At 41.1% G+C, this 27,826-nt stretch overlaps 1 protein-coding gene and 1 long non-coding RNA gene across 5 annotated transcripts in view; one reads left to right on the top strand and one right to left on the bottom strand.

Moving 5' to 3' along the window:
* Nucleotides 1–27,826, bottom strand: part of rims2a (regulating synaptic membrane exocytosis 2a) — a 247,373-nt gene that overhangs the window by 89,240 nt on the left and 130,307 nt on the right. For 2 of the 4 annotated variants that reach the window (XM_061216002.1, XM_061216003.1), the window contains exons 3-11: nt 25,484–25,551; nt 21,370–21,489; nt 18,072–18,171; nt 17,059–17,182; nt 15,536–15,582; nt 14,957–15,069; nt 10,138–10,268; nt 8,886–9,057; nt 4,331–4,484 (exon numbers count right to left, since the gene is read on the bottom strand). In XM_061216002.1, the coding sequence (XP_061071986.1) occupies nt 4,331–4,484; nt 8,886–9,057; nt 10,138–10,268; nt 14,957–15,069; nt 15,536–15,582; nt 17,059–17,182; nt 18,072–18,171; nt 21,370–21,489; nt 25,484–25,551 (1,029 nt within the window). Of the gene's footprint in view, nt 1–4,330; nt 4,485–8,885; nt 9,079–10,137; nt 10,269–13,170; nt 13,219–14,956; nt 15,070–15,535; nt 15,583–17,058; nt 17,183–18,071; nt 18,172–21,369; nt 21,490–25,153; nt 25,366–25,483; nt 25,552–27,826 lie in introns of all 4 variants that reach the window. The other 2 variants (XM_061216000.1, XM_061216001.1) reach the window with 2 other exon arrangements.
* On the top strand, nt 325–26,091 carry LOC133106096 (uncharacterized). Its single transcript, XR_009704279.1, has 3 exons — nt 325–571; nt 1,582–1,720; nt 25,372–26,091. It is a non-coding gene; the product is annotated as an uncharacterized LOC133106096 (long non-coding RNA).

Below are 27,826 nucleotides of genomic sequence, written 5' to 3'. Positions count from 1 at the left end.
TGTAGGCAGTGTAACATGGAACCCATAGAAAAGACTGGGCTGGCTTGCACAAATCTAAACTGGCCTTACCACCAAACAAAAAATATAAACAAATATAAAATAATAGGATTCCTTTACAATACCAATTCAGAAAACCTTTCAAACTGGGCAAACGCAGGCATTACTCAAACCATTTTCCTACACTGTTACTTTGAAGGTTTTTTATTGTGACACTCTGAAAGACGCTTCAATCATTTAATTTAATTCTGAAATGCGATCCGAAAAGCAATCGGCAGCCCCGTCTCGGCGAAACTGGTTTCTTCGAATCGCGCATGCTCTGGCTGTTGGTTGCGCTTTTGGCTACTTTCAATGTGCAGCCGCGTTAAATCAAGCGGACACGTTGGCTTTTTAAAGATTTTTTTATTTCTACGAAGTGACAAGCGCTCCAGTCTCGCTGCATTTTTCTCAGCATGGCGTCTCGGACGACCAGGACCCGCTTTAGCTTTCGGTTTTCTCATACGTCAGCTCTTTCACTTCGCGAAGACACGGAGAAAAATAACAACAGCCAAATGAACTTCGACATCATTCCTCTGTTAGTTTATACTAAACGTCACTTACACAAGATATAATGCTGTATTATATTATACTGTATTGTATTATATTTTGTTTTCCATATTACCAAGCGGTGGGTGTCATGGAGCTTATAGATTTCTGCTGTAAGACGTATTATGTCAAAGTAATGTTCCTTCAACAAGGGCAAAAGAAAACCCCAGGCAAGGAATTGGGAACATGCTTTGACTGTGTGTGGGTATCAATCAGACCTGGGTCAAATACATAATTGTTTTGGATTCAAATACTTTTATGTGATTGATTGATCTTGCCAGGTGCAAGTGAGCCAATCAAGAGGACCAGATTTTGCACCAGGGCTTGCACTGTTTGAGAGTCATTCATAGGTTCCAATACACCAGACAAGCTCAATAAAGTGTAGAAAACTATTAGAATCCAAAACAATTATGTTTTTGACCCATGACTGGTACTAACACAGGTAGCCTGGAATAAGCTTTGGGTAAGACATTCAGGAAAAAAAGGGTTTGCTGCTTGAGAATATTAAAAGGTGGAGCATCTAGTTAGAACAAAGCATTCATGAATCTACATCATAGCAACTATTCAGTTCCTGCATATAAAACACCTGGGCTCTATATTCTAGTTTACACACTGGATACTCCATGAAAATCTTCAATGAATTCCTAGTAGATTAGTCATAGTTACTAAATGTACAAAACGTCCTTAAAGTCATATAAGTGCAATATGACCCTTAAATGCTCACACTCGAGTAAACAACAATACAGACCACCCAAAAGCCAAGGGCAGCAAACACACGAAACAGAATGTTTGTTCCGAGGGGGAAATTTGACATGACACAGAGAACGTAGCAGGGTATTGCGATGGAGAAGCAGTTAGTATTGGATCGGAAAGGTCTACAGAAGCAAAAGAGCAATGTTTCCACCAGAGCAGGTCGGTTAGCACGGAAGCTTTTCCGGAAGGACCTGAGGGGACTTGCGGATTGGCTAATGTGGGGAAAAACATGTTTTTTTATTTCAGTGGTGCGGGCAGAAGCAGGGGAGGTCAGATCCAGACGGGGAGTACACTCAGAACTCTTTGCACCAGCGTGGGCATGCATTACCTGAATTGTACGAGTACGGCCCTTTGTCTGGAAAAGTGTCAAGATGACGTGAAGGAGGTAAACAGAAAACAAAATAAATAAAAAGAAAACACATTTTTGTTTGTGTAAAAGCAGTTCAGGGCTACTCTGCTTGGCGTTTGGAACCGGTAACTCAGTAGGTCTTTCGGACACTTCTAAAATATCGAACACTCTAAGAAGGTTTGGCAGGTCCAATCAAGATGAAGGCAGGCTGAATCCAGATCTGCGTCAAATGTGTAATTGTTTCGGATTCAAATACTTTTCTGTGCTTAATTGATCTTGCCTGGTGCAATTGAGCCAACCAATAGCACTGCAAGGCAGGGTTTACACTTTTTGAGAGAATTTCATCGGTTCCAATACGCCAGACAAGCTCAGTAAATAACGTAAACTCACAGTGTTCCGAACATAACAGGGGGAAGCGGCCACTTCCACCAGAAGTTAACGTCCGTTCAAAGGTAGCTTTTCTCCTGAGGAATGTGGTTTATGATTATGGTTGCTTATTGACTATCTCAGACACGAAAACACTTTAATTGATGTTAATTGGACCAATAACTATAGAGATAATGACAAATAACTGCTTAACATCCCTGTGTTCAGAAGACCGTGTTAGCTCACGATGGTCCGAACACCGCCATATAAGGTTCATAGTCTCTCATTAGCAATAGCTTCCCCACCACAATGTCACAGTGAATCACTATTACCATGTCACTGTATGCTGAAATGGATAGCGTACACATACGCAAAAAACAATTTTTAGTAATTTTTTTGTTATTCGTCATGAAAGTTGCACTGTTCGGAACTTGGTGTTCGGAACATGGTGAGTTTACGTTATTTGAATTCAAAACAATTACCTATGTGACCCAAGTCAAACACCATGGCCTTCCAGCTGAGTAGTTCTGAACTTGCTTATAATGACAAAGCTTCAAACACTGTCAGCACGCTTGACAGTTGTAAAATAATAGCTATGAAAGCAGGACAAGGAGTATTTATTTTCCTGCCATCCTTACAGTTATTAGAGTATACGCCAGTAGCAGGAATGCAAGTCGGGCAAAAGGCTGCCCCTTTCCTGTTTTGTCAAATTAAGTTGAGATGGAGTGGATCTTCTTCTCAGCATTACATTTCTGATCACAGTGATCTAATTTCCTAAGGGCTCAAAGTACATACCGTGTCAAGTAACAGAGCCATTGATGTTGTCATTTTAGACTGATGAAGAGCACTTAAAAGCTAATAGGATTTTTTTTTCCTGTATTCAATCAGCATCTGTCCTTAATTTAATATTTTTTTTATTCTGCGCACTCCTTATTCGCCGAGTTCAGTGAATACCAAATGAACTGAAAACACCAAAGTATGTTTGTGGAGAAAAAAAAAAAAGCAACAAACACTTGAACTCATTTGCAAGTGAAAAGTGCATTCTGGGTAATTACACGTGTCATCATCCCTGGGGTTTTTGTGCTGTATCAGGCTCACTGCCTCAAATCCTAAAGCTCTCCTGGAGGACCTCCTTAAGAGTCTTCAGCAAAAAGCCTTAATTGCCTTACAGCGCTCTAGTGCATTTGCAATATCTGCAGTGATTTTGAGGAGAGTTTATTTGTAGTCGTGGTTTAGATACTGTGGACAACAATATATGACTAGACTAGACTAGAGCTAAGGGATTTATATTGAAGAACACAGGAAAAACAAAGCAAGAAAACTCAATTTAAGAGACCATTCCCTATTGCTAATGTATACCATGTTAATTGTGTAGTGGGTAAAAGTACTGTCCGTGTGTGCATATGCTTGTGTGATTGAAGGACTGTGAATAAAACATATAGAAACTGTGACTATGATCACTGACAAGTTCGGACATGACATTACAAAAAAGTGTGCACATGCACTTAGCATGCATATAGATGTAAAGCAGGGGCTATTCTGGGACAGAGAGAAGTGTGCATATATTATACAGAATTTTCCATATTCTTATTTAGTCCAAATAGCCTGCCTAAACAACTTTGAAGATTGTGTGCATTTAATATGCTTATAATGACCTGCTTGATAGCGTTTGCATGTGGTTTCGAAAATGCTGAGCTAGCTAACGAAAAACCTCTCTGGAAGCACTTGAGCGTCTCACCGCCGTTCCCCCACATCAACCTCCTGTCAGCTAGTGAGACTGTTTACCTGCACACAGTGTCAGCCATTCGGCTGTCACCGTGCTAGCATTTACATATCCTACAGGAACGAGCGACACCAGAGCCTGAGGATGGCGTGTGTGTGTGTGTATGTATGTATGTATGCAAGGCCCAACCTTCCATGTGATCTTTGTTTAGGAAACATTCTATGAATGTGGGTATACATATGTATGTGCATATGCGTATACTTACAAGTGTATGTATGTGTTTGTGTATGAGTATATGTATATATTATTATTTATTATTATTATTCCTTTTTTCCCCACCCCTTATATATTCTATACTTGGTTCATTTGTAAATTATTTCTGTATATCTTATAGTTCTCTGTAGAAGAACTATAATTGTCTGTTTTCTGTTTTGTCATGGTTTGGACGCAGATTTCAGTCTCAGCGGGGTGCATAAATAAAGGATGAATAAAAATAAAGATGTGGGTTTGCTGTACACTGGAGCGGTGTGGGGAACGGGAGGAGGGGAGAGACGTACTCTGCAGCCTCCGGGTGGGGCTTCCTCCGTGCGTCCCTCTCCTCTGCAGGTAGGGCGAGGGGTTGGGAAGGGGCATGGAGGACACGTCGTGGGTCTGCAGCTTGTACCAGTGGGGCTCGTCGTCCAGTAGCGCCGTCTCCAGCTCTATCAGGATCTGCAGGGGACCAATCAGCATGGTCAGCAGTTTTGTCGCACAAAAAGTCGCCAGTTCCTCACCATATAAGCTAAATTGACTGCCACCGGGAAAGTTGGTGGTTCAATCTCCAGAGTAGCCACAGCCATTGGACCCTTGAGCAAGGCCCTAGGGCGACCTGTAGCATAGTGGTTAAGGTAAATGACTGGGACAGGCAAGGTCGGTGGTTTGAATCCCGGTGAAGCCACAGTAAGATCCGCACAGCCGTTGGGCCCTTGAGCAAGGCCCTTAACCCTGCATTGCTCTAGGGGAGGATTGTCTCCTGCTTAGTCTAATCAACTGTACATCGCTTTGGATAAGAGCGTCTGTCAAATGCCAATAATGTAATGTAATGGCCCTTAACCCCACATTGTTCCAGGGGGGATTGTCCCCAGCTTAGTCTAATCAACTGTAAGTCGCTTTGGATAAAATTGTCAGCCAAATAACTGTACTGTAATGTAACTCGTCCTGTAGGTTCTGCAAGCGCTGCATTATTGCACTTATCTATTACTCAACTTATTTTTGTTCGGTTTCTTTTTGTCCCTGATTCTTAAACATTTGTCTCCCGAAAATGCTGGCAATATTCATAGGTCGCTCTCCATTGATTTGGAAGAGTGCAGACCAGTGGCAGCTGGTGGGTTGGAAAAGTAAGGAGGCAGGGTGAAGACCCTTTACTAGGGGGTCCAGGGGTATCCTTGTCCGGGAGAACATTTTTGGTCTAATCACAGTAAAATTGTTCCTTTTGGTCATTTTTGGGCGAGGATACAACTTAATTAGGCAGCAAAGGCAATACAATACAAGATCTTTAAATGTCAAATAAAATGCAATTACTGGGCAAGGCCACACAACAATGGAGTAACATTGGCACTACAAAAAAGATCTGAAGTTATTTAGAGCTTCATGCTAAGGTTAGCGACCGAGGGGCTCAGTCGTCATACGTCTCTCTTACTGGGAGAAGAGAAATCTGCAGACCGAAACCCTTCCTCCCCAAGACACGCAGTGAGCTGAAGAAAGTCAGGTTAAGTGCCATGCACTGCTGAAAGGTATAATATAAATATATACCCTACAACCTTCTACTTACAAACCATCAATTTATACAACTTTAGAATGGCAATTCCCAATTTTGCATAATTTGCCTAATGGAAACACAACATTGTGTGCATAAAAACAAAAGTTAATCCACTTCCTTCGAAGACAATACCTCACCGCTGCGTCTGTTATTAAATGCATGAGAGCATTGACATGGCTGCTATAATTGTTCCTAGAGGGAAAAAACCCAATATAAAATCTATGTAAGGCTAGGGATTGGAATAGATTCAATATGGAACCCCCCACAAACAAACACAGTCCTATAGCACAGAAGAATACTGTACAGTGGGGATCATCAATTCTTGAGCTGAGAATTAGAAGGTTCTCGCTGCATTCTGAGAGATTTGAGATTCAAATATTCCAAAGTGAATGGGCTCCAAGCAGATATGACTTTTAGCATTTTTGTATAAAACTTAACACATGTATTTAGTGCCCTATAACCAACATATTTATGACATTAACACATTTTTTCAAAAATGTCAGTTAGAACCTTCTAGTTCTCAGCTTACGAATTCTGGCCATCAAATCCAAGTCCAGCCCCAGCCTTGATAATAAGTGCTCCTGGTGTTTTCACACCTGACCCCATGAGTCTAATGTTTCTAACATTTCTAATGTAACATTTCTATATTACTGTAGGTGGTAGGTGTTGCATGCATAACACAAGCTATTAGCAGTGGCAGTATGCACACATATACATTGCGGATGTGTTCATTTACAAAATGACTTGATAAACGCTTAACAGGTTTAAGTGGTGAAATGAAAAATCATGCACGTTAAGTTATTCACTTGATATCTGAAATCAATGATTGCCAAAATTTAAATGCAGAATGTAGAGTCTGGAAGTGTGATAAAGATGAAAGCTGAGGCTGAAACCGTGACAGGTGGCGGGAGGAGGCAGTCGGCCAGCGGATATGAGCGTAGCAGCTAACGAGGGCACCGCCACCACCTCCATCCCGGCTCTGGTGGCCATTTCCTCAGCTCCCGTCCTCAAACCCTGAGTGTTTCAGGAGTGTTTTACAGAAAACACTCAGATGAACTCCTCATCTGTTAACCCTGTAATGGGACACAGGAGTGTTTTTCCACAGTGCCCAGCGGAGAAGGAACCATGGGCAGAAAGCTCCAAATTCAGGTCACTCACTCAGCCAGGGATGCTGTTTCATAAGTGTTTTTTTTTTTCAGGCAGCGCTCTGATTTGTGCTGCATCTCACCCCAAAATGCTTCTGACAGTTTGAAAAGCGTATTTCAGAAAGCACACTGATGTAATGCAGGCTGCTGTATTACATGTTCATTCATTGTGTAAAACAGGGATGCCTCACCCATGGCAGAGACCATTTGAACCCCGTGTCTTCAGAAGAGAAAACACGTAAAATAATTATCAATATCACAACATGCTAGTAGTAGTAGCCACCAGACTTGGGTCAATTACACAGTTATTTTGGATCCAAATACTTTTCTGTGCTTGACTGATCTTGCCATACCAGGCAAGACCAGTTGAGCACAGAAAAGTATTTGGCCAGTATTGAGCCAACAAAGAAGGACCAGAAGGCGGGATTTACGCTTTTTGTTGAGTATTCATAGGCTCCAATACAACAGACAAGCTTTGAATCCAAAACGATTGCGTAATTGACCCAGGTCTGCTCGCCACACTTGTATAAGAACTACAGCCAGTGGTTCCCCACCATGGCACATTGTGTAGTCCTGTTCACTTTCCCGTGTCTGAGTAAAGCGAAATAAATACATAGAGTGGACTGAGAGTGGAAAATAAAAAGCACTGTACTCTAAATAGTAGGTATATGACAAGAAGTAGTACTATTAGTAATATTTATAATTGCACTGACGGTACATGACATACCCTCATTCTCAGGACTGTTTCATTAGTCAGTCCTGGAGGACTTCTGTTCTCATGAAGAGGCTGGCACATTATTCTCTTCCCTGACACCCTTCACCCCCCAGGCACACTGCCTGCTCTCTTACCTCAGCCTGGACCACAGGCTAATTTGGTGATTATGCATAGGGTGTGCAGTACACTAGGAATCAGTCAGAGCATAAGTTGAACAAAATGAATTATGATGTGATGGGGATAAAGTTCACCGCACAATAAATTAATCAAATTCTCCTCCCCAGAGAACCCTGTTCCCGTTTTGAAGGGAAAAAAAAACCCTGAGCGAATGACAGCAACGTTGTAACACTGATAGCTAGCATTCTAAATTTCTTCTTCTGAACTTAACAGCTAGTTCAGTGGTTTAGATATTAACAATATCGTCCATGTGTCCTTCCCATTGTTTTTTGTTCATCCACTGTTTCCTATCCATTTAGCTTTCCAAGAAACCAGACCTTCACATGCATGAAACAGGAGTATTCTTCATCTCTCAGGAAGCGTTGTTAGCTACATTCTCGTGCCACTGCACTAGCTTGATTTGTACAGAACCTAAACACAATCTTTAACACAATTTGAATGCACTTTTGTGCACTTTCAATTGTGGACTAGCCAAAATCTAGTTTCAAAGCCAAACAATCGATTTGTAGGGAAACAGGAGTTGCATTTACTGAAATTACTTTTCAGGAATTTGATTGGTTCCTGCAAGCATTAGCCAGTATTATTTTACAGGTCAAGACTTCAGTTGGATTTAATCATTGCCTCCAATTGGAGCTATCTACACAAAATTGCACCAAGACAAAATGACCATTCATGACAAAGCCGTAGCTGAATAGTGGTTAATTAGCAAAGCACATCCTTGTGAGTTAGGAAGCCTTATGTCACATTAGACCTTCATCCTGGCAATGCTAACATACTGTATGACAAGGTGCATAATACTGTAAGTAAATGAGACTGACAAGTGAACCCTGTAAAATGACAGTACTCTGCAGCCAGTAAATGACTATAAAATGTACAGGATTTTTTTATAGTGCACTCTTAGAAATAAAGTGACAGCGAAGGTACATTTTTGTTCTTCAAGGATCAAATTTCTCCTGAAAGATATACCCTGAAAGTAGAGTAAAGTTCTCTTTTGGTATGCACCTATATGGTACTGACTACCCCAGCAACAAGCAATTGTAACCTTTTCAGGCACTTTTCATACCTTTATTTCTGAGAGTGCGTGAACAAGCAAGCCATTTTACGAGCATGATTTTCAGATTGGTACGGTTATTACACTGCTACAGCTAAAACTATGTATAATATAGTTTGATTGTAAAAGAAATACTGCCAGTAAAGTATTGTCATTTTACAGCTATTTCTCACAGCCTCACCACAGTCATCCACATACAGTAATGAAGGCAGGGAGACTGGCTTACCTCTCCCAGAAACTCGCTCTCCTCCTCCCGGACTCGCGCCTGGTCCCACAGGGTGATCTCCAGCATGCGCTCACGGAATTCCCGCCGGTGCACAGGCGAGTACATAAAGGTCTGGTTCCATTTGGGCTCTAACGATTTCTTTACCGTTTTTGTTCTTCTTTTGCTTTTATCACTGGAGGAACAATAATTCAAACTGTTTTTATTTACCACCGAGGTAAGGAACCATGAGGTAGTCAGCACCACAAGTCAGGCAGGAAAAGGGGGGAAAAAAACAAAAGTTAAGTTCAGGGCATTGTGTTCAGCCATTCCAGATTCATTTCAGGGCAGTGTTAACAGGGCCATTTGAAGAGTCCAGATTCCCCTCCACAAGCAGAGTTAAGTTAACAAAATAAAAGCGCCCAGTACTATCCATACAAAATAAAGTGCAAAAAAAAGGACATTTGCCATCAAAATTGTAACTGGAAAATGATCCTAAGAATATCAATCCGTAATTTAGACATAAATCAGTAGAGAATTTTAGGCACAAGCAAATGTAATAATCAATACACAGTTGCAGATTCTATAGACTCAGATACTCAGCCCTGTATTTTTATCAGTGAAGATCCTGTCTCCCTACTGCTGGAACGGAAACATCCAAATTAGGAACGTTCCTTAAAGACAAGCTGAAACGGAAATTAGAACGGCACTAGCTTCTGTGATAATCTTATGAGATGGATCTTTTGGGGGAAATTTTGAAGGCCGGGGAATCGATTTGACTCACGTCAAATGAGGAGGGGGGCATCACATGAGGAGGCGCACCACTGTGTGAAAGAGATATTGATTGCAAGGCAATGGAAAATTGACAGACATTTAATTTGCACAATGGCATACAATGACACAATTAACTCTTTTTTTTCCATCCCACAAAACAGTGTTACAATTGTATAATTCTTTTGGAATATATACTTTAATACGTGTTCGTATGGTTATGAAAAATTGACTAAATTGAGGAAAAAGTTAATTTTGATTTCAGCTTGTCTTTAAGGGGTGAGTGAGTGCAGTACTGTGGTAATATATGTTCTGTACTACAATACAGCACCTTATGTATTTGTTTCTGCCTTTAATAAGAAGAGATGATGAAAGAAATACAGGGATTGACAATTTGGTTACTTCATGGAGTCTACAAATCATATCTGGGATCAAAAAGGCTACATGTCTACGGTGAGAACCTGCTCTGCTGTTGTCACATCACAGCGAATGGGTCTGCGCTTACCTTCTGTCGGGGAGGAAGTAGATTTTTACATAGGGATTCCTTGGTCGCCCGTCTTCCCGGGAAGGTAGGTCTTTTGCTCCCAGTATCGTGACGATTAACTGATGACCCACTTTGTCGTACCAGAGTTTTACCTGCAGAGAAAATGGCTGATTTTGGCTGCTGACTGAGGGAGGCTATGGCCTTTCTGTCAGTCTGTCTCTCAGGCAGTTGGGTTTCATGCTTAGCAGAGCTTCTTAAGTGTGCAGGTTAATGAAAATGGAGAGCAATGATATTACTAATGTACGCTGCACTATATTTGGATCAAATGTGTTCTTATGTGTAAATATTTTGCATCAGTAAATCAACAGGCAGTAAATGTTTGTCTCATATCATTATTTCTGTTCCTAAGATACTGACAATTATCAAATGCCATACATCATTTTTTTGTGAATGACAGTGACGTTTGTGTCAAAATAGGTAAGATATGACAGTAAGACAGTAAGATATGATATATGCCTAGAAAGTCAAAGTGTATTATTTTATAAAGCCGCAGTCTCTAGCAATCCAATATCGTTTTGGAATTCCAACACAAAATGCAAGTAATTGAATAGATGTTATATTTTGTGGGTTCCTCAGGTGACAGGTAGGGGGTGCTCTTAGTAAGACCCAGCTTGAGCGAGTCTGTGCTGTGGATTCTGTCCTGCATGACAGTCTCTCCAAAAGCACACATCACTGTAATGGTACAATCTGGCAGCAGGCCCAACCCAACAGTGCCCACTCTCCCTAAGCTAACTGGCCCAGGCTAAGTTGTAAAGGGGCACAGTTGTAAAGGTCACTCAACTCAAAGAGAGCCTTATACTTTGTTTTACAGAGAGTTTCAAAGCCCATTGTTCCAGTTAACAAATATGAGATGCCTCTTCAAAGATGTAAAATTAACATTGGCAAGCTACCAAAATGTGTATCTTGTACAAACCTTCACTGAAACGAAAAAGCTAAGTCTTAATGGCTACAGCTAGAGCGGAATCTTCTATTCTAGGAGATGCACATTCTAGCAGCTACGTATAAGTATTCCATCTATTTAATGCTATCATTTATGCTAGGAAATAGCTATTCAGACAGACAGTTCACACTTGTCTGTGGAAAGTATGGGCAAAACGAGTGGTTGCTTAGAAGTGTGACGTGTAACTGGTCTCATAAGGATACGTTCTATGCCATAGGAACTTCTAAGTTCTTGCCCATACTTGCTTACACATCATGGGAAGGAGAGGAGGGCTAATACGCTATGCCAGAGTGGTAGTTCTAAAGATGTCTGGTTCTCAAAGCATGCAGCATAAAGCAAACAAAAGCATTCGATGCAAACTAGATCAAACCGGTAATCTCTGGACTCCGCACACTAAAGGGAGGATCGGCTCAAACAAATTGTACCCCTGCTCTTCTGTAATCATCATTACTGGGCCTGGCTCCTTCCAATGTTTTGGTACAATCGCCTCCACAGTCAATACAGAAGTATTGTAATCGATTCTAAATTTTGTACGTGCAAACCGCAGAGGGAATTTCGTAATGATGCTGCCTCCAGCCGGTAGAATTTTATTTTTTCTTGAAATACTTCCTATTCCGACTCATTTGTCTTATTCTATGTAGCTTAAAATATAGATGATAGCACATTTTAGTTTTTTAAATCTGAAGTGCTGACTGAAGTGACGGAACACACGTTGGAATACTGAATCATGGAGATTTTTCTGTGCCTCTTATGTGTGACGCGTTCTTGAACCAGTTTGCGTTCAAAAGATTTAAACGCATTTTTCAAGAGGTCTCCAGTGAGACGTCGAAGCAGGATAAGAACATCGCAGTTTTCCGGAGCTCCCTCCGTTCGGGTGCTCTGTGCTCGGCTCTGCCCCGTCTCTGCTGTGCGTTATTGGAAGAAGGGGCAGACAAATTTTCAATTCTCAAAAAGTCAGACGAGGACGCAGAGACAGGATACTGTGGAGGTTACCGTGAAGCAGAAGTGCAGCCAGGTCAGGGCCCACGCACTCTCTCCTGTTCAGTGAGGGTACAATTTGCTTATAGTATCTATATTCTCAACAATCTTCTCTGTATTTAATTGGAAAATGCAGTAATCTCTTCTCAAAAAAGGCACAGCAAACTTAATACAAACTTTTTTTTGTAACATGAAACTTGAAATCCTTGGAGTCCAAATTAGCAGCTAAATAAATATGTCTGTGTGGAAGTTGTGTGTATTATTTGCATAGTTAACATTGTGCACTGTTTCTTTAAGGACAGAGTCTTATAGTGCACGACCTAGCAGGAGTTTGATAACCAGAGAACCATTCAATATCACTTAAGACATTAGGGTCTATTTGAAGCATGAGTAATACTTACTAAAATCTGAAACTTAATCTAATATGACTCATGGAGTTCAAGTGTCCGCTTTCTAAAACCAGTCAATAAGTTACTGGATGATACCTTGAGGAGACAAAATTAAGCCTAAACCATTTTAAACAAAACAGTGTCTATGCAAAGATGTTTCATGTTACATGGAAAAGCATCAAACTCATTTATCCCAGAAAAATAAATGACATAATATTAAAACATTTAAAGAGACGTTATCCTCTGAGGCATATTTTTCCACCAAATTATTGAGCCAATTTCAACCACCATGTTTTTTTTTTTTAGTCTATGAAAATGATGCTGGGATTTTTGGAGGGTGTCCGGAAACGTCAGAATGTCTCTTTAAACTATTTTATTTAGGTTGGTTAGTCATGCAGGCTGTTCCAGGCTGCTGGCAAGATGGCACGAACATGTCGAAAAAATAATTAAAATCATCATTAAAATGAGAATGGGAATAATAATGGCAATAACAATAATAATATTGGACAATAACAATGGCGGAAAGCATTGAACTTCGTAAACAAACCCAAAGGCAAAACAGATTGAATTGCTGCCATTTCCCTGCTGTGCATTTTCCAAAAGAATTGCAGCGAAAAAAGGAACGAAAGAGCAAAGAAAGAGAAAACCAAAGAGAGAAGAGTCTGTCCGTCAGACAGGGACCGTTACCTGAACCCTAGGGACAAAAGGCGCAGTTCTTCTACTAAGGCTTTGGCTCTGGGTAAGCAAAATTAAACCACAAAGAAACAAAATGCAATAAAAACAAAACCCAAAAGTGACACAAAAACACACTCAAAACCACAGAAAAACACAAAACCAGTCTGCTGGGGGGATTTAGTCTAACGGCAACTTTTTTATTCATTACGTAAACCTGTCAGTCACCCTCGATAAGAGAATGCTGAATTCCTAAATGCAAATGTGCAGTTAAGATGGATGCTCTTCATCGTCTCAATTTGTAAACTGCTGTCAATTCCGTTTTCCTGCATTTCAGAGTCGGACTCTACAGAAGGTAACTATGAGATTTATTGACTTCCTTTAAAATGACAGCTATTTATGACATAATTATATATTACATTTTCCTCTTTCACTCTCATGTTTTATTCTGCATTATGCTGACATTACTTAATTGCTCCCAGTACAGTATACTTATACAGTACATAGTATATGAATATGAAATACAATAATATTGTTTATTGACACAAGTAAACTCTATACTCTAACTCTATACGTTTTACATAAAGAAAATGAGAACATTATAATATTAGTGTCACATTTTTCTCTGAATGCAGGAACCTCCAATCGTCACTGCCTATTCCGGCAGTATTTGAACTTATTTTAGCAGAATTGCAAGAGCAAGAAAGCATGCAACATCACAAAATGTAGACTAAATCTCCCCCAATAATAAAGAAAATAATAAATAGAACAGCAAAAACATCAAAGCTTCATCTAAATGTACAGTATATCTTAGGATAGAATCGAGCAGTCTTCTGAGCTCCACCGAGAATCAAATTAACACCTTCCCTCCCACAAAAACACATTATTGTTCCTTCAAAGCGTCCAAAACCAGGATGCTATTGAATACTCCATATTTAAACAAACTGTTGAGTACTTTTTATTTACCATTAGTGCCAGATTGTAAGTCCTCAAAGCAGAACTTGTAGGCCTTTAAAAATTATACTCAGATGTTTATGATTTTGAAGCGTTCTTTGGTTTCATACTTTTCACCCAATGTTTGCCAAATAGAGCATTCCCCAGTATTCTTACACTGGCGCATATTTACCCCACGCAATAAATTACATGGTATCTCAAGGTAATATGATCCTATGCTGAATTGGACTTGGTCCAACTGAGCAGGCTTTGCAACCTGGATGGATTCCAAGGCCTTATCTCGTGGTTACGTCAGCACTGTTCTTCTTTTAAATGTCTGCCAATCTTGTACCAAGCTTGAAAACTGAGAAAAACATTTTCCACTTAGGCCGGGGGGAACCTCTATTTTATAGCAAAACTATAAAACTACTAGTTCCCTTTATTAATGTGGGAAATATTGGAGGGGAGGGGTTACTGGTTTAACTACCATTATGCCAGTTAAAATTAAATTAGAATGTTCTAATGATCTATTTTTGGAGTGGGCATTTATTGGAAGACTATTTTATTTGATTTGTAGGCCTACCAAAAAAGAACGCTTCAAATTCAATTCTACATTCCATTTCTTATTGAGAGACCATGTTTACAGTATAACACTGTGTCTAAATGTCAAGTAAAACATTATTTAAAATGTCGACAAAAAAACATTGGAAAAAAGACAGACCATCCCCCTTACTTTAGTGGTCCCTCGGTAAAGTTGATTAAAACACAGAGACTGCTCATGATATTGAACCAAACTGATTTCTGCCCACCACCTCATGCACATTGCTTGACCGCACAGTAGACAGAGAGATGCATTGTGGGCACGTACTGAGATTTGTCCGGAAAGGTACTGAGGGGCGTCCCGTAGCAGGCCTGGACTCATGGGTGAGGTGACAGAGATGGAGGGGCGCTCCATCTTCTGGGATTCAAAGGAACTTGAACCTGAACAATAAAGATTTCTCAAATTCCTCTCTTCCTGATGTTTCACCAGTTTAACAGCTCATTTCACATAAACAGTCAAGTAAACACAAGCTGTTTTATTAACCGGTAAAGTTTTATAGAAATGACAGCAAATAACAAAAAATAAGAATTTAAAAGAAAAAAGTAGTAGCATATTATATGGAGGAAACAATCATTGTTTGATAACATTAATGAGTAATCTCGTGCAATGTAGCCACATGTACAGTGCGGTCCGTAAGTACTTGGACAGTGACATAAATTTGAAGGGGTTCATTCGACACGTATGTACATACATACTGACATTCTGCATTCTGCGTTAATTTGAGTGTATGAACATCCATAATGAGTGGATCATGTAGGCATTACAGCCCTTTACATATGTGTCACTGTCCAAATACTTACGGACCTCAGCGTAGAAATCAGTAAGTATGTAGGGCACCATACTAACTTGATTCCAGTTGTGCATGTGTGCTGTCGGGGATCCTGGGAATGTCTCTGAAAAGGAGAAGGGCAAGAGAGATCAATCTGAAGCTTGTGTACAAAGCACCAAGCTTTAATGACCCTAAGCGCCGCATTTATCTTATTCCCGTAGCAGCTCTCTCTACAATACAAAGCAGGTCAAATATGTACATTGACAAAACAGGATTTATGTTATGTTTTCAGGGAATCGCCCCGGTTCAGAAACAATTCATATTCCGCTTCAGAATCTTTCTGCCGGTGACTTTTCATTTCATGGCTGCAAGCTGTGAGTCGTGGACCTGATAGTGGGGGGCATGGTGAGCTTCTTATGTAAAACAGCTACACAATGAAGGACTCTGTAAACCTCCATCCTAAAGGTGAAAACCCCCCAAATTTACTGCTAAAATAACAAATAAGTCAGTCTTAATAAGTAGCTTAGTCTTATATTTACACTTAAATATAATTCTTATTTCTATTACTTTCTGCTAAATGAGAAAAAAAAACTGCCAATGAGGTGAGAAAGTTTGACTCATTTCAATATTTGCCAATGGAGTGAGAAAATGCACTTGTCAAGCAAACAAACTTAAAACAAGCTAATATTTTCTGCTTATAAAAATAAATAATTTATTACTATAAAATTATTACGAGACCAAAGACGTTTGTTAAGACAGACGTTTATCACATTAATTTTTGTGATTGCTGAACTTGACAAACTGTGTTCTGCCGGAAAAAAAGCTTGTCAAACTGTGACTAAATCCAGGCTATTGCATTTGGAAAGAGGCACACTTTTAAAATTGTTATTATTACATTTTAATAATTCCTTTTGAATATTACCAGCAGCAAATACAAATAAACAGCATTGTGCAATGTGGGTACTTTTAATTATAATCCTTGCAGAAAAAAAACTGCTGAAGCTAGGTTTTGAAAGAGCTGGTAGTTGGTTGACCAGTTCAGACTAGCTCCCAGCTTGACATAGTTCGACCAGCTCAAGCTATGTTTTGAAACAGCTGGTAGCTGGTTGACCAGCTCATACCCAGCTTGACCAGCTAAATTTTCAAGCTGGTCAAGCTAGTATAGCTGGATGTTACAGCAGGGATGAATTAATGACAAGTAACTAGAGAACAGAAGGTAAGGTAACGTGATGTTAATGCAATTTAGCAATCTTTAGTTTTCCATAATTGGTATTTGCAGAGGTGTTATTTTGGCAGATAACTCCCTGATGCACCTCACAGTGGTACTTTACAGAGAGGAAATGAATAGCCCAGCAAAAGAATATCACAAAAATATAGAGAAAATGTTTACTTTGTACTTTTCCTGTACTTTTCTGTACTTGTAATTCGTACTTCTATGAACAAGTTCAAATCACAATTAAACCTCAAGTCAATTCAGCCTAGTCCAAGTTAATTCCATCAAGTCGCAAGTCACTTTTGTAGCAACTCCAAGTTGCAGACTCGAGTCTCCAACTCTAGAAAGACGTAATTCTGCAAGTGATCATGTTACTGAGCAACTCACCCAATGGGACGTGAGACCACCAGCTCCACTTGGGGCTCTGGTTTGGATTCCAGAATGATATTGTAAACTTCTTTGAATGTGGCTCCTTGCAAAAGCCTCCCATTCCACTCCAGGACCTGATCACCTTTTGAGGAAAATGGATTCAAAATTATTCAGTGATTTTCACACACATACTGTAAAAATCTGCTCACCAAATTGAAACATACAGTAGGATTCACTTTCAAAGGTTAAGTTTGAACAACTTGAGTACAAATATGAATATTTACCCTATTTACAAATAGAATGTGACTGGGGGAGGTACCCCCAGGAAAACATTTAGGGAAATATACCTTTTTTCCAATTTACCCAGACTTAGATGAGATGTATCCTTCCTGAACACACATGCATCTAGCTCTACCTTCAGAAGGTGTTTGGATCACTGCACTCAGCCAGCAGAAGACAGAAGAGGATACATGTGTGTTCAGCAGTTATAGGTCCTGTCTAACTGTCTAACTTCTCCGAAAAACACCATCTTGCCTTTTATTTATTTCCTGCACGTGTATTTCAAATACACATGATACCTTGTGTAAATAAAACAGCTTCGGAGTTGCTGTAAGGTGTATTTCTTCACTTTGAAGGAGGTAGGCTACTGAATCCTCTAGGCTTCAAGTCTTCATGCTAAGCTATTCTAACACGTTATGCTAACATGGAAATTGGGCCAGTGAAGATCTCGTCTGGGTCGGAAAAAACTTCCAAAAATGTTGGTGTTTTCCTTTAAATAATTTAAGCCTATCCTGTACACAGTAGGGTACCAGAGAGATGATTATGATCTAAAGAGAAAATCTGCCAGGAACTGAATGGCTAAGGTGTACGGAGCAGACCAGTCAAAAGCTAGGTTCATCTGCAGTGCACGCAGTTGATCAACCAAGAAAACCTATTTTTTCTTTTAGGAAATTGCGTTATCATACACCAAACATTTCAAGCACAAGCGTGTCATTTGAAGGTTTGGTTTTGAATCGGAGGTCGGGTCTCACCTGGTCGGAGGTGTCCAACAGTATCTGCTAGACTCCCTTTCTTCACTTTTGTGATGAAAGCACAAAGTCTACCAGATTCTGTCATTTTCCCTCCAACCACCTGTTGAAATAAACAGAAAACATACAACACACTCATCTTTATGATGCCACACCAGAACATATCTGTCAGTGTGCTGATTTTATCTTAAAGAAATTTTGCTCATGAGACTTCAGTTGCTTCAGTATTGTAATGGTGAGTGCGGACAACGAGGATATTATTTTTTTTTTTTTTTTCTACCCTGTTGAAAAAAACAGCTCAAGCTAGGTTACCTGTATGAAACAGCTGGTAGCATGTTGACCAGTTCAGACTAGCACCCAGCTCAACATGGTTTAGGTGGTTGACAAGTTCAGACCAGTTCCCAGCTTAACATGGTTTGACCAGCTCAAATATTTGTTTTGAACCAGCTCATACCCAGCTAGACCAGCTTAGTCATGCTGGTTGACCAGCTCATACCCAGTTAGACCAGCTTATGACCAGCGTGACCAGTTCAATTTTCAGGCAGGTCAAGCTGGCATAACTGAATTTTACAGCAGGGTAAGCGTGTCATTTCCACACCAACTTAAAAATGTGTACTTTCTGCCATCATTTGTTTTTACTGGGTGACCCCAATAGCACCCTCCAGTTTCCCTTTCTCTCCTAACCAACAGCATGCTGGTTCATTGATAAAACATGTAGAGCAGTTTTTCTCAACTCCAGTCCACTTTCCAGAAGGTTTTTGTTGTAACCAGACACCTGATTTAATGACTGAACCAATCAAACCACCAGAAATGCCCTTCATTCGTTAAATCATGTGTGTGAGTTCCTGGTTACAACAAAAACCTTCTGGCAAGTGGGTCCCGAGGGCTGGAATTGAGAAACACTGATGTAGAGCCCACGATATTACAACTGGGCTGAGAAGATAGTTAGGGTCAGGGGGGCAATTAAAAGTGGTCCCCATAAACGGCTCCTTCTGGCAGTAGGGACAGGTTTCATCTGGAACTCCCTGCAGGGGTGCAACATGGAGGCCGGCAGACAGCTGGAAATCTGCGGTCTGATTTCCCCGTGTGAGCGTCATTAAAACCTAAATCCTGCTGAACGGTGTCCGTGGAAATCATCCTAAATTAAATGTGTTTACATAACAGATGTCTAAGAGTAAAAATTATGGGGGTGGGGAGGGCTGTTACTCAATTACCTCAAGACCTGCATAATTTTCTGTGCTCGATTTATCTTGCCTGACATAATTGAGGACCAGACGGTTTGCATTTTTTTTTTTAGTATTTCATTGGCTCCAATACAGACATGCTCATTAAATTGTAGATATTATGAACCCAAAACAATGACGTATTTGAACCCAAAACAATGACGTATTTCACCCAGGTCTGGAGCACACAGAAGTGCTCACAGGAGCAGTGACCAGGCACAAACACACACCAGTTCAGGAGGCTCATTCAATTAGTAACGATTTTCCCATCTCTCGGCATACTCCATCTCTCCCCATGACTGTACTGTGTGGGTCCAGCTTTAACAGTCTCGGGCCCCTGAGGGACCCTCGGGGCCGGGCAAATCCTGCGACTTACTGTAATTAATGTCATATTTTTTAAGGACAAGCTTCCACGATATGACGTAAACGCAAGTGAAACAACTTTTCAGGGGATATGGATACATGTTTGACCTTTTCTTTTTCTTTAAGAGGTCAATGAGTAAAGGGTGGCTTGAAAACGAATGCAAAAAAAAGCAGAAATGAAAACAAAGCAATTAGGTAAAATAAACATTCTCGAGGGGTTTTCGTCTAAATGTCAGAAGCATTTTGCACAAATGCTGTGCAATAATGTCACCAAACCAAACAGTGGCATCTTCTTTCAAGGACTGCTGGAAATTAAGCCAGGTCAACTGCAGGTCAGTGTTCAGATGCACAGCTGATTCACTGGCAGTGGCTCATATGAGCCATGACAGTCACAGCTGGGGCTTTTCTGAGACTCATAGGCAGGCCCTGATTGAATAATGCCAAATACTTTATGCATCGCTGAGGCCAGCCCAGTGTAAATGGGGGACTGCTGTATGAGATGGTGAGGATTGTTGCCCTGCTGTAAAATCCAGATATGCCAGTTTGACCAGCTTGAACATTGAGCTGGTCAACCTAGTCATAAGCTGGTCAAGCCGGGTATGCCAGCTAGTGCTGGTAGCTTGTCTGAGCTGATAGCTGGTTAACCAGCTCTAACAGCTGTTTCAAAGCATGGCTTGTGCTGGTCACACCATGTCAAGCTGGGAAGTGGTCTGAACTGATCAATCAGCTAAACTGTGTTGAGCTGGGAGCTGTTCTGAGCTGGTCAACCAGCTACCATCTGTTTAAAAATCTGGCTTTTTAGGTCTAACTAAAAAGGTGGTCACCAAATGTATGTGCTCCAGTTTACAGCCTGATTCCAGTTTACTCATGACTGATAATGTATGGGAATATGCTTCTCTATTGGTAGGTGTCTAAGTAAGTGTTCATGCAGATTGAACAAAGATTTGAGAGATGAGCTTTTTACTGTGTGTCAGCCAGATCTGGGTCAAATACGTTAACTCTTTACACACCAGTACAAACTCCGGCAGAAACGCCAAAAATTTAAAAAGGCAGACTCACACAGAGAAGACTGAATATTGATGAAAAAGAAAGAAAACACATGTTTATACATACACTCACTGAGCACTTTATTAGGTAGACCTGTACACCAGCTTGTTAATGGAAATATTTAATCAGCTAATCATGTGGCAGCAACTAAAAGCATAAAAGCATGCAGACATGGTAAAGAGGTTCAGCTGTTTTTTAGACCAAATTTCAGAATGGGGAAGAAATGTGATCTAAGTGACTTTGACCATGGAATGAGTTGATGCCAGACAGGGTGGTTTGAATATCTCAGAAACTGGTGATCTCCTGGGATTTTCACACAGAACAGTCATTAAAGTTTGCTGAGAATGGTGCGAAAAACAAAACGCATCCAGTGAGCAGCAGTTCTGTGGGCAAAAACACCTTGTTAATGAGAGAGGGCAGTGAAGAAGGGCAATGGGGACTGGTCAAAGCTGACAGGAAGGTAACTGTAACTCAAATAACCACACATTACAACAGTGGTATGCAAACAAACATCTCTGAACACACTACACGTTAAGTGGATAGGCTACAGCACCAATAAGTCTAAAAAAAGAAGTCTAATAGATATCTGATGAAGTGCTCAGTGAGTGCATACACACATCGGCGGCAGTGATAGGTCCAGAGGCGGACGTGCACGCCCTGCTGCTCACCTTCAGTCCCAGCAGAGCTCCAGAGTCACGGGGCACCGTTCCATCCTTCATGCGCTTGTTTAGCAGAACCCGCCCTATTAGGCGATCCCCGTCTTTGGACGGTTGCCATGTCACAGGGTGCTACGAGGTCAAAAGCAACAACACGCCTCGTGTTTTACAATGCAGAGACAGGATAGTGTGCATTTAAGAGAAAAGTAAGACTACAAAATCATGGGGGTTTGGGGGGGGGTTGTTTTGGGGTGGGGAGGGAGACTACTCAATTTCCTTGCTCTGTACTGATATGGTGTGATTACACAAACTCTTCAAACTTGTTCGTTTTCATGTTTACTGTTATTGCATTTGTTACTGCTGAGCCATATTGGTCATAATATTGTTACATGTCTTTGATAGTAAGTGTGGTTCTTCTAGGGCATATGTAGATAACCTTTTCAGTCACATATCCCATTATCATAGCCTACTGAATCTTCACAATACATACATTTTCTCCTCCATACATGAAACTCACTCCACTAATTAGCAGATTAAACATATCATATCATTCCTGTGAAAGTGCATTATTACATCATATTGATGCTCTTCTTAAGGTATTCCAGGATGACAGAAATGTTCTGAAAGAAGATTGCATTGGCAAATTAAGCTAAACGTACATATTCCAGTTTATGTCTGTTTAAATAAGCATATGACATCAGTCAACATTTGTCCTTAACCTTGACCCATAATTACATTCAAATTTCTGTGTTTAAAACACACAGAATATACTGAGAATCTGTTGAGTTCATAAAGAAATACGATTTAATCTAGAGTAAAGGACAAATGTTGATAGAATTGAATCCTGGCCTCTGTATTAGCAAAACAAGACCGGTTTTGAAAAACCACCAATGAGACTCGACTAATCCAGGCTCTGGTTGTATGTTGCTGAGAACAGTGGTTTGAATTAAATCAAAATCTGTGTGACTGCATGAGAAGCTTATGAGAAGCTACAGTAGTGTGAGTCATTCTCGCTCCACAAGGATTGCCAGGCCTCATTAGGCCATCCCAAAAAGCAAGTGTAGAAGTTACTGGAAATGTTTTACTCTTTTATCTATCTGAAATTTCCAAATGTATTAATGTGTGCAACTTCTGAGAATCAAACAGCAGAATCCTCTGTGAATTCTGGAAGCCAGCATGAGCATCTTCCTGAACATATGCCACACTCTCAGAGATAAAGGTATGAAAACCGCCTAAAAACTTACAAACGATTGTCGGTGTGGCGGTGCTCGATAGGTGCATAAAATTGTCCTCCCAGTCCTAGCCAGCAATATAATTAATTTGCACCTTTTTTGCTTGGAAAATGTACTCATTTGTACCCATAGACAACATTACTGTACTTTCAGGGTACGTTAGAGAAATGTGATCCTTGAAGAACAGATATGTACCTGCACTGTCACTTTATTTCAGAGAGTGCACCAGCTGTGGCAGTCCTCAGGCTGAGCAGCATGTTCACTGTGCTGGGCTAGCTAACGCACGCAGACTGCAGGTGTGACAAGAAACTCAGTGCCACTGAGAAATCATGCGCCTCACAACTGCATTAACCACTTTGATGGGTTTGCAAGTGTATCTTGCACTTAGCTAGCTTACGTTAGCTGTCAACTGTAATTCACAAGTGCTTGCTCCCTAGTGAGGTAGCTTCCTTAGATATAGCTGCCTTGCTAGCCGTCGCCTATTAAGTTAGCTACCATAACTGAAAGTATACGTATGCAGACACAGAACTGAGTTTGAAAATATGAAATTTCCTGATAGCGTTATATCCAATAAGAGTCGATACTTCACAATGACACCATAACCAGAAATAGGGCAACGCAAGATTTCTTAGTGACACAGATTGTCTTGTGACGCAGGCAGTCTACTGCAGGAGTTAGTGGTGCTCGATGAGACGAGGACCATCCAGCCCAAAGCAGCCCTCCCTCCCTGGGTGACGGTACAACTGATAATGTGCCCCCTCTTGCTGGGTGCAGTCCAGGGAATCTCAGCTGTATCAAACTGGGAAACCTGTCATCAAAGAATGCATTTGGAAGAGTAAGGATGTATTCATTAGCAAAGCTGTAAGAACGGATGCTGGCTGTGTACAGGTTTATAATCACAGCCTTAGATAGAGTGTCATTTGAGAGGAAGGGGGAAAGCTGTATGGAACCAATGAACCAAATCATCATTAGGTTTTGATAATAGGGATATGTTAGAGAAGCCCTTGAATGCAGTGTATTCATTTATTTTTATTCTGGTGACAGAAAGTATATGATGTATGATCTGGCATGTTTACCTCCAGTAAGTCATATTCTGTGATTATTTTTAAATGTGTGTGTGCATGTGTATGTGTGTGTGTGCACGCACTATGCTACAGGCCAGTACGTACATGTAATTTTGTGCTTCTGAAGTAGGAAACATGTAGGTTAATTACTGTATATGCTTTCTCTTCTCCTGTGTTTACTGCATGCGTTTAGCTACCCGAGACATTCACTAATGCCTTCATGTTCAAAATATGTGCGTATGTGGGGATGTGGGTCAGAGGGAAAGGTAGAATCGGTTAACAAACTGAAGAAACACATGTTAGTGCCATAAAACATTTTGAACACAGTTCTGCATCTTGGCTTGCTGTATTGCCCCATGTCAGCACTATCTTCATTTGTATTGAACCAATAGAATTGTTTTTTTTTCAGTAATAGAAATAATATACTATTGATTTGAAATGTGCAAAAAGCTGCAACTGAGTTGAAATTATCAAATTGGAATGTTTTTTTTGTTTGTTTCTTTTTAAATACCAGGTCCAGAGTTTGTGTGACCATGACAACGTGTAAGGCAGAGGGTGAGGGTGGGGGGGGGGGCATGCAATCCAATTCATGCGGGGGGGGGTTTAAGCAGGCAGACAACAGCTCTCCTAAACCTCTCCTAAACTCACCTCCAAACACACAGTGCAACATATTCATGAGGACTAATGGAAAGCGGATGGGGGGGCTGGAGGGGTGGGGCGGGGCACAATAAACAAAACAAACAAAACGAGTGCAAAAGGAGGCAGAAAACAAAGAAAAAAACAGGACGGACAGCACACAAAAAAAGGCGACCGAACAGAAAAACAAAATGAACTCACAAACATGACAGTGGAAGGGAAAAAAGAAAAACATAACTTTGTCTGTGCAAAACAAATCCAATCTCTCCCACCGCGTTAAGTGTGCTTTGTTTTGATTCTGCTTTCTCCACCGCTGGGAAAGTTATGGCTTAAATAGGAGGGGGTGTGGGAGAGGGTTTCAGAACAGTGAAGGAGCGTTGGCCTGGGTGAGTCACGTCCCTGCAGTACTCAACTCGTCCACTAGGTTGCAACAACACAAAATACTAAAGAGACCAACATGCAGCCGAGAGGACCCAGCCTTCCCGTGTTCCACAAACACAAATCCAATTGTTTTCTTTTCGTTTTTTTGGCATATTGTACTTTTTAAAAATGTTTACTTGTAAAAAGATTTGGGCTTTTGGAATAAATTGCTGCCAGAAAGCAAACAGCAAAGCAAGCAAGAGGATTTCCCCACGTTCACTCAGCAGCATGCCGTAGTATGCTGCCGAATTTATTTGTGAAATTATATATTTTTTAAATAATAATAATAATAAAGACGAAGCTCAAAAATAAATAACAGTAACAAATAAATAAACTCACCTATATTTCAAATTAGTGACAGAGAGCAAACAAAGACCAGATGAGTAGGTAAATAAAAAATATATAAAATAAAAAAATAAAAAATGCAGGCTAGATTCTCAGTACCTTCTCGCTATGGCTAAGCTCCTCGTTTAGGGTAGTGCTACTGCACGTATCAACGCCAGAGTCTTTAACCTGGGGCTCGCACCATTCCGAGTCCTCTTCCAACGAATCGCCCCCAAAGCGCACCGTTTTCGTTTGCCTCTCAGAAAAGGCGTAAGTCGCGTCCGACAAAAACGCCTGCTCAATAGCTTTTCTTTTTCCCCTTTGACTGTCCCCTACAGGTGTGGGATAAAAAAAGAAAGAAAAAAGAAAACATGCAGAGGTGTAAATAAAATGGAGGAGACATGGAATGACATAAAGGACTCTGAAGGGGCCGGGCTCCTCATGTCTCACCAAAGACATTGGGGAGGCCTCGCTGCTGTGCCAGGACGTGTGGTCCCACCAGTGCCCGTCCATATCTCCTGCGAGGGGCGGCCACAACGAGAGAGGACAGTGGAGGAAGAGGTGAGGACAGGACAGACCCACCGGGTACTGGCAAGCGGACACAGGCACACAAAGTCACATATGCTGTGCATTCACACACTCAAACTCACATGTACATTCACACAAAATGAACTCAGGTAAATTCACACACACACACACACAGTCACAGGTGAATTCAGACGTACGTACACACACACACACACATACACTTAAGTCACAGGTGAATTCACACGCATACACACATATAGAAACTCACTGGAAAATTCACACACTAACTCAAAGGAATGTTCACACACACATACACACACACACACGCACACACACAAACACGTATAACCATGGATTCGGACAGATCCCACCACACGGACAAGAACCAGAGGTACCAAAGATTTTGTCACTGACGTGTAGATGAACACATGGCCATGTACAGAACACATAAACTCATACACATCGTAGATGCACACATTCACACACAGGTTACAGCACACAGACAAGAAACAAAGAGGTGCCCATCCATAAAAGGTCAAAGATTTTAACCCATTTTTTTTTTATCAACAACTGTTTTTGGGGGTGGGGGGGGGAGGACAGGAAAGGAAACACCATGTCCCATAGCTGAAGGAACACCCTGAGGGACATTTTTCATAGACAGTCTGTGGCACAGTGCTGTGACAACCTGTAGCAAAAATAAACAAATATGAACAAATGCAACTGGGAGTTTCTGTGGAAATTCACGACATGTCAGTTCAGATGAAGAAAGCAAGGTATCCTCTCTGCACCGAGCCGTTCCGTCTACCAAAACAGGGATTTCCCCTGTGTAGCTCAGGTGGACTGGGACAAGGTGAGTTCACCTACTGTACAGTGCACAGCTGCTGGGAACCATTTCAGGGGCACTGCCCAAGCACCCCCATCACATGACCAAGGTAGCTGGCATTAAGGAAGCACTCGCATCACATGACCAAAGTAGCGGACATTACAGTCGGACTCCCACTTGCAAGCAACCCATCACATGACCAAGGCAGCTGACATTAATGTAGCACTCCCACACCCAAGCACCCCCATTACCTGAACAAGGTAGCTGACATTAAGGAAGCACTTCCACTCTCAAGCACCCCCATCACATGACCAAGGTAGCTGACATTAAGGTAGCACTCCCACACCCAAGCACCCCCATTACCTGAACAAGGTAGCTGACATTAAGGAAGCACTTCCACTCTCAAGCACCCCCATCACATGACCAAGGTAGCTGACATTAAGGTAGCACTCCCACACCCAAGCAGTTGCATCACATGACCAAGGTAGCTGATATTAAGATAGCATTCTCACTTCCAAGCACCCCCATCACATGACCAAGGTAGCTGACATTAAGATAGCATTCTCACTTCCAAGCACCCCCATCACATGACCAAGGTAGCTGACCATCTTGGGTGTGTGCACTTATTTTTCCTTTTTCATTGGGGGGAATACTGTCCTATGTTCTGACTCTCCTCATGCTAGATAATCTTCTGTGTGGAGTGTTGGCCTCGAAGCAGAAGATGAATAAGATAAGTACAACCACCAGGCATATTTTACAGCTATTTATGGTCACTTTGCTGCTAATCTCACAAGTTTGTGCTCAGTTTTCAAAACTTCAGACACAAGAATCAAATCGGTCTGTGACACAGTGACACAGTGCAATACAATAAACAGAAAACAACAATGCAGTGGAATCGGTTGGAAATCACCAATACATCACATGTTTTCTTTATGAACTTCACACATGCATTTACTGTGAACTGAAATAGCATGAAGAATTACAATATTGCACATTTGAGCACCTGTTTTCTCTCTGGAATGTTTATATGATTGATGACCCTGCGGCCCACATTTGGTTGCACTCTTCTCACTCTTCACATGTTGTTTTGAGAATGTTAATTGTCATTCGACAATTGGGCAAAAGCGATTGAGAAAAACTGTAAACGTAGCAACACATAATTATAAGTGGGAAAAAACTGCATGTCTATTTCTATATTACATTACATTATTGCATTATTGGCATTTGGCAGACGCTCTTATCCAGAGCGACGTACAGTTGACTAGACTCAGCAGGAGACAGTCCTCCCCTGGAGCAATGCAGGGTTAAGGGCCTTGCTCAAGGGCCCAACGGCTGTACGGATCTTATTGTGGCTACACCGGGATTAGAACCACCGACCTTGTGGGTCCCAGTCATTTACCTTAACCACTACGCTACAGGCCGCCCGCCTCTATAATTCTATA

Source organism: Conger conger, chromosome 1, assembly GCF_963514075.1.
Source record: "Conger conger chromosome 1, fConCon1.1, whole genome shotgun sequence".
Lineage (NCBI taxonomy): Eukaryota > Metazoa > Chordata > Actinopteri > Anguilliformes > Congridae > Conger > Conger conger.
This window is presented reverse-complemented; position numbering and strand designations above follow the sequence as displayed.